The following is a 7,701-nucleotide window of genomic DNA, read 5'->3' on the forward strand; positions in this document are numbered from 1 at the left end:
CAGCCCAGCGTCCCTCTCGGGGTGGGGAGCACTATGCCGTGAAGGCTGCCATGACCTAAGGCCCCAGAAAGGGAGGCCTGCGTCTGCCAAGCACAGGTTCCCCATCCCACTGTCTACCCCAAGCACCCCTTGTCTCCTGTCTCTCCCGCCCGTGCTCCCACTCTGCCCCTTCCCACACACAGCTCCCACGTAGCGGGAGACAGCGTGAAAGGAGGCACCCAGAGCTGAACCCAACAACATGCCCCTCAGAGTTCAGTGTGACCAGCACAGCCCCGTGGGCCTCTCAACTCTCAGCACCGCTTTCATTCCACAAAACTAGTAAGTTGGGGCCACGCTTCCCTAGAGAATCCCAGGCTGATTCGCCACAGCCTGCTCTGCGCCGCGGAGAGGGGCCCGATGCTGCAGCCTTCTGGCGAGGGGCCCCTCACCTGTCCAGGGCCCCGAGGGCCCCAGGGCCCTGCTGAAAGAAACCAGGGAGTTCCTAGGGAGCCGAGCCCTGACCCGGTGCCCTGGGCGAGGGCGTGGGCTCACCTCCACGATCACGCTGCGCCGGATGTGGTCCCTCCCGGCGGGGACCCTGTCGGCGTAGCTCTCCTCGGCCTGTTTGCTGGGCTTCCCGTCCCGGCAGCAGCTTGTTTCTCCGTAAGCCAGGACTTTGGCTGCAGAGATCTGAGTGCTCAGTGCTGCTCGCAGAGCAGGGAGCTGTCCTTCCCCCCTTGTAGCATACATGCACATGTATGTGTGTGGGCACGCACATGTGAAAGCTGCATGGTTTGTGTGTGTGCATGTGCGCATGTGTGTCTGTGCATACGTGCGTTTGTGTGCATGCATGTGTGTGTGCTACACTGGTTTGGCGCCTTAAGAACCCAGCTCTAGCAGGTAAGCCTCAAGCCCCACCCTCAGAGGCCGCCTCCCCAATGTCCTGACCATTCCCTCTGGCCTGCTTCCCCAGCTGCTGTCCTGCCCCTCAAGAGGGCCCTCCTCGCACCTGCTTCCCCCCTCCCCCCCGCACCTCGCCCATGCCTGTGGGCAGGGCCTGGGCCCCTGGGTGGCCTGGAGGGGGTGCCCAAAGAGCAGGGCCCTCACCTGTGATGTTGCTGAGCCCCAGGTCGCTGAAGGACAGGACCACCCAGATGGGCTCCGTCTCCCCAGAGGCCACGCACAGCTTCTTGGTCAGATGGCGTTTGCCGGGATGCCCGACAAACCGGGTGCCCTTGGGAACGGAGATCTGCACATACACCTGCGGGGGGTGGGCTCATGGTGCCCGGAGTCTGTGCGACCCCCAGCACACCCACCACCCACCACCACCGTCAGCCTGCCAGCCCTCCCCAAAAGCCGTGCCCTCCTTGGAAGCCCCCTTTCCAGTTCTAACCAGAACCAGTACTCACAGTGTCCTGCTGGGAGCCCCCTTCCCCCTCAGCTCCCCACATCCCCCAGGTCTAGTTCCCCCTCAGACCAAGACCAGTTCGAGGGCCACCTCTCCACAGCCACCGGGGCATCGAGTGACGAGCCGCCCCCCATGCAGGCCCCACAGAGCAGCCCTCTGAGACTCTCCAACCACCGAGGTCCACAGCATCCTAACAGCTCTGTGTGCGCATGCGTGTGCACCATGTGTCTCTATAACCCAAATCTAGGACAGGCTCTTTGCTCCACATCAGCTTGTCCGGCCAGCAGATAGGAAGTGCCTCGTGGGTGCAGGTGCCCTGCGAGGAGCTAAAGAAGCAGAACTGAGCGGACCACTGAGCCTGTGGGAGTGAGCGGGACCCGGCTGAACTCGCACACCCAGTTTATAGACAGGAAAACTGAGGCAGAATGGCTGGGAGTTTAGCCAAGCGAAAGCCCAGAGGGGCCTCTGAGGAAAGGGAGGCACAGGTGTGTTGAGACCACGCCCCAACCCCCAGCAGCCTCGGCGCCCTTCAGCTCACAAATTCCAACCCTCCCGCGACAGACGTCCCCATTTTTCAGGAAAAGCCAGCGATCTGTTTGGGAGGAGTAACGTCTCTTGGTTTCCACAGTGTCTCTGGTTTGGGGCCACAGCTCACATCTTCTGTTGTCGGTGTGAAATCAGCCAGAAGTCTTGGGGGACACTTGGAGAAGGCCAGCCGTGTCCCCAGCGCCCAGCTGGCCGGGGTGAGGCTGACACCGAGCTGGACCCCTGACTCTGTGCCCGCTTACCGCTCCGCCCCGGCCCCAGTTTACAGTCGCTGCCCCCGAGAGCTGCCTCTAACCACGGGGAGCCCTCCTCGCCTCCCTTCCTCTCACCCTCCAGCTGGCATCCAGGCTGAGACGGGGCTCAAAGATGACAAGGTCAGGGAGGATGGGTGCCCCTGGCCTCCTCAAGCTGCACCAAATCAGAGCCCCCCCAAAACCCCTTCCGCACTGTGCCCCTACAGATCGTGGCCCTCCAGGGTCCCTCCACCTCCCCTGCTGTCCTTCCCTGCCACCAGGTTCTGAAATCCCCCAGCCTCCAAGGTCAGCCTCCTCCAGGGGAGCTGCTATAGGTTGAACTGTGTCCCCCAAAAAGATATGTTGATGCTCTAACCCCCACTACCTGTAAACGTGACCTTAGTTGGAAATAGGGTCATCAGATTACAATGAGACCCTAATCCAACATGACTGGGGGCCTTCCTTATAGCATTTGGACACAGACATTCACAGCGGGAAGGTGGCCAGGGGCAGAGATGGGAGCGACGCAGCCACAAGCAAGAGGAACACAAGGGTTGCGGCAGCCACCAGAGGCCAGGAGAGCCAGGCGACACTGTCCCTCAGAGCCTCTAGCACAGCGGTTCTCAACCTTCTGGCCCTTTAAATACAGTTCCTCATGTGGTGACCCAACCATAAAATTATTTTCGTTGCTTCTTCATAACTGTAATGTTGCTACTGTTATGAATCGTCATGTAAATATCTGATATGCAGGATGGTCTTTGGCGACTCCTGTGAAAGGGTCCTTCGACCGCCAAAGGGGTCGGGACCCACAGGTTGAGAACCGCTGCTCTAGAACGAGCCACCTTGACCTTGGACTCTGGCCTCCGGAACTGTGAGAGGATAAAGTTCTATCGGCTTAAGCCACCCGGTTTGTGCTACTTTGTCACGGCTGCTAAAGAAACTGATACAGAAGCCTTTTCCATTTCCTCCGAGAGGGAGCTGTGGCCCCCACTGCACGCCCCCCCCCACGGGTGTATGCATTTCAGTCCAGAAATAAAGGTTGATGCTGCAGCTGCGCCTGCTCATGTGCATACCGTCCACGATGGCTTTCCTGCTACCACAACCGCGACAGAGACCACTATGTACGCTCAGGCCCTTTACAGAGGACCATGCAGGCCCGGAGTCAGGCCAGGTGGCTCCGTGGCATGTGCACCCCCCGCCCCCTCCGCCAGGCACACATCCCCACCCGGCCCCGCCCCAGCTCCCATGGCTGGTGAATCAGAGGCCGATCCCATCCTGCCTCTGCCTCCTCGATAACACAGATGCTGTCCCCACAGTCCCCACCCTGTGTCCCCAATATCCCAGATGCTATTCCCACGGCCCCAGGATGGCCCCGCTTCCCATACCTCCCCAATATCCCAGATGCTATTCCCAGGGCCCCAGGATGGCCCCGCTTCCCATACCTCCCCAATATCCCAGATGCTATTACCACAGTCCCAGGATGGCCCCGCTTCCCATACCTCCCCGATATCCCAGATGCTCACCCCACGGCCTCCCCAGGATGACCCCATCTCTCCCCTGCTTCCCTGATAGCAAAGATGCTGTGCCCCCTCAACATCCCCCCCTGGACGAACCCACCCGCCCGCTTCCTGATATCATGGGTGCTGCCCCCGCAACAGGAAGTGCTGTGGGGGGGCGGGCTCAGTACCTCAGCGCAGGTGCCCATGTAGTTGTAGATGCTGAGCGGGATCTTGACCTGCTCCCCGCGGACCACCTGGGGGGGCAGCGTGAAGTCCACAAAGAAGGGCTTGAAGGTCTTCAGCAAGGAGGGCGTGGCGATGCCCAGGCCCCACGCCGAGGACAGACCCACAGCCTCGCCCACCCAGCTGGTGATGGAGTCCGGGACCTGCACACGGAACGTCTCCTCGCCAGACGGGTCGCTGCGGAAAGACGGGCAACCTGTGGGCCCTTCTCCGGGGCCAGGCTGCAGCGGCGAGGCGGGGACAGATGACTCGAGCCACACGGCCCAAGCCCAGGGAGGTACCCCCTGCAGCTGGGGGAGAATCATTTAAGACACCATGAGCGTGTGACAGCAGAGGGCCGCCCTCTGCCCCGACTCGCTGTGATCAGAAATGTGAATGGCTCTCAGGACGAGAGCCCATAGGGACACAGGCCCCCAAATTACGGGTTCAGAGATACAAACTTTAGCAGTTCATGCTCCGCCCAGTTTAGGGGGGAAGAGGGGACCAGTCATTTAGGGCATGCTTGTGAGTCCCAGTAAGGTGTGTCCACGTCCTGACCCCTGTACCTGTGAATGTGGCCTTATTCGGAAACAGGTCTTTGCAGCTGTTAACATGAGGTCATGCTGGAGTAGGTGGTCCCTAACCCAATAGCAGGCGTCCTTATAAGAAGGAAATTCTGATACAGAGGGGAAAGGCCAGGGGGAGACAGGCAGACACTGGGGTGATGTGGCCACGAGCCAAGGACACCTAGAGCCCCCAGAAGCGGGAAGAGACAGTGAAGGATCCTCCCCCAGAACCCCCGGAGGGAGCTCAGCCCTGCCAAAGCCTTATTCTCGGACTTCTGGCCTCCAGACCTGAGATAATAAGTTTCTGTTGTTTTAAGCCCCCGGCTTGTGATCATGTGTTACCGCAGACCCAGGAAACTGATACAGTAACCCCCCCCAAAAGAAAGAAAGAACATAAAAAGCCTTACCAACAATTTTAAAATTGATCACATGACACAACAATATTTGGGGCATATGTAAAATACGTAATTCAAACGAACTCCACCTGTTTCTGTTTACCCCTCTGACATGGCACTAGGAGGTTTGAAATTACATATCGGACAGCACTGCTCACACCCAGGCCAGATCCTCCCTGCCCCCGCCAGGGGCACGCTGATCGCTCTAGGATGGCTCTGGGGACAAACCCTATTGTCTCCTTTGCGGTTCCAGGATGTCCTTTGGCGATTTGCCTTGGCATCTGGTGCAAAAGAGCTCGTTGGAAAATAAAACCTTTAACCCGAGGAGAAGCCTGAGAACGGAAGCCGGAACCGCACCTGGGCTGGCAAGGAGCCAGGCTGCTGCTCCTCACCTGCCCGTCCACCTCTGTCCACTTCCGGAGCCTGACCCAGGTGGGCCTCGCGGGGCAGCCAGACACCCCAGGCTGCAGCTTGCAGAGACCACACTGCCCGTCAGGCCCCCCAGTGCCTGCGAACCTATTGTCCCTTCTGTGAGGGTCACAGGCTCAAGCCCAGCCTCTTCCCAGCTGGCAGAACTTTCATGGCTTAACATGGTCACAGCCAACAGAGCGGGAGGGAGCACCTCAAATCTCAAGTCTCAAATCCCTGGTTGCAACCCTATGTGGCTCTCCATTCCCCCCCACAGCCCATGCTGCCTTCACCCCCACACCGCCCTCAGGCCCTCCCAGTTCACTCCAACCTGTGGAACCCCCCCCCCCCCACAGCTCTTGTCCGTGCTGGTCCTGCCACCTGGAGACCTTCCCTTTCTTGTTTGTCCGTCTTGTGGGACTCAGCTCGGGCTCCACCTGCTCTGGGCGCCTCTCCAGCTTCTCCAAAGGGCTCCTCTTCCGCCTCTGGAGCCCCGTGCCCAGCCCGTCATGAGAACGTGAAGCTTCAGTAGGATTGGTGCCAGGACTGGTACCACATCACCCCTTGTCTTGGTACCATTCCCGGCACCAAAAACATCACCTAGCACCCAGAAAGCAGATACATAACTGAGTGATGATGGCCAGACAGCGCATCTTAAGTCTGGGGTCCCAGAGCAAAATGCAATCATCTGATCTATTCTGACCAGGAGTTAAGCCTTCCCACAATGGGCACACACACATCAGTGGAAGCAGCCCGGGGAACCCCGGCGGCGAGCTCAGTTCTGCACGGAGCACATGCCATGTGCCTGGTGCCACCTCGTGCCTAGAAGGGGGACCTGGCTCAGGAGGCGGCCCACCGATGGCCCGGGGTCTGAACTTTCAGGCCACACTGGCTTCTCAGGGCAGCCACCACTACCTTCTGCTAGTGCCATCGGGGTCTCATACTGAGCATTGCAAGAAAAAAGCCGATGGCATCCGGCAGGAATTTGCCAGGGCACTGCTGCTTCAAGAACTAAAAGGAGGAAAAGGCGGGAAGGAAATGTGCTGAGAAAAGCAGCCTGTTTTTTGGGCAGGAGTCCGAGTCCCCTGAGGAGTGAGGCAGAGGTAGGTGGGGTCGAGTTCATGTTCCAGGGAACTGTAATCGTTTTAATGGGCTCGTTATGCAAACAGGGCGGATAGAGTTACCCCAAGAGGGAGCGGTGAGAGGCACAGAGCCCTTACATTTTAAATGTCATGGGCAGATGTCAGAGGCTGCAGCAGGATTCGGAGCTGACTTCATGGCTTTGGGTTTTACGTGTTAGAAAAAGATGCCCCAGGTCTCACTCAGATGTGGGTGTAGAGCTGCAGGCGAACCCCCTGGGAACCCCCTGGACTTATGTGAATGCCTCGGCGCGGCCCACAGAGACGGCGGAGGGAGGGAGTCTTCCTGTACCTGATGTTCAGACAGCGCCAAACCCAGGTTTCCGGGAAGAAGGTCCTTCTCCTCTTCTCTGCTCTATGGGGGGGAAAAGAAGTGATTAAAGTTCCATGGTCGTAACTTCATCCTGTTACCTGGCAGGTTAGCATTCTACTCCATTAGGACGTAACAGGTTAATTCGCTTATCAGTTAACATTCTACTCCATTAGGACGTAACAAGTTAATTCTCTGACTCGGCAGGGCTAACGTTCTACTTGATTAGGGCTAGAAGTGAGGCACCAAAGGCGTGGCAGAGTCACCTTAAAATGAGAGCGCTTCAATTCTGCATTTAGAAGGTAAGCAGGGCCGCAGGGACGACCCCAGACCCTCCTCTGGGGCTTGCCCTGTTTTTCTGCAGCATCACATGGAGCTCCTCCCCACCCCAACCACTCCCACTTCCTCAGAGTGCCTTTCCTCGTCGGTCATCCTCAGAAGCCTCACAGTCCACCTTCCCTGGGGGCTGAACCTTCACTTAAAAATAACGAGAAGCCCAACTCGAAATTTAGCAGAACGGCTCAGAATTAAAAAGTGGTCACATTCTTTCAACCTGCAATACCTCTCCTGGGAACGCACCCCGGAAATACCCACAAACACCTGTGCCAGACAGACAGATGGAGCAGTTCCTGGCAGCCCTGTGAGAATTAGCAAACAGCTGGACTCTCCATCAGCAGGGGGCTGGTTAATCACATGACACCACACCCATACAGCAGAACATTATATGTCCGTGAAAAAGAGGGAGATAAGCATATACCGTATGGACTGATAGGGACTGTCTCCAAGACTTGTTGTTGACTTAAAGAAGGGAGATACCGACAGTATTATAGTCTTCTCCCATTTATGTGTTTTTTTTAAATCCTTATATATGCACCCAAAAATTCTAGAAGGGTACCTAAGAAATTATCGGCCATGGTTGTCTCCAAGAAGGGAATAAGAGACTCTGGAGATGGGAGACTTCTGCTTCAGTGTATAACCTTTCATACTGTTTGAAAA

General features: G+C 57.6%; 1 protein-coding gene across 1 annotated transcript in view; it reads right to left on the minus strand.

Moving 5' to 3' along the window:
• The window catches only part of CPAMD8 (C3 and PZP like, alpha-2-macroglobulin domain containing 8), a gene marked incomplete at its 5' end in the record, with an annotated part of 65,504 nt that overhangs the window by 24,626 nt on the left and 33,177 nt on the right, over positions 1–7,701 (minus strand). The window contains 4 exons of the mRNA XM_023763311.1: positions 532–659; positions 1,087–1,240; positions 3,854–4,085; positions 6,688–6,750. Coding sequence (XP_023619079.1) covers positions 532–659; positions 1,087–1,240; positions 3,854–4,085; positions 6,688–6,750 — 577 coding nt within the window. The remainder of the gene's footprint in view (positions 1–531; positions 660–1,086; positions 1,241–3,853; positions 4,086–6,687; positions 6,751–7,701) is intronic.

Source organism: Myotis lucifugus, unplaced genomic scaffold, assembly GCF_000147115.1.
Source record: "Myotis lucifugus unplaced genomic scaffold, Myoluc2.0 scaffold_280, whole genome shotgun sequence".
Taxonomy (NCBI): Eukaryota; Metazoa; Chordata; class Mammalia; order Chiroptera; family Vespertilionidae; genus Myotis; species Myotis lucifugus.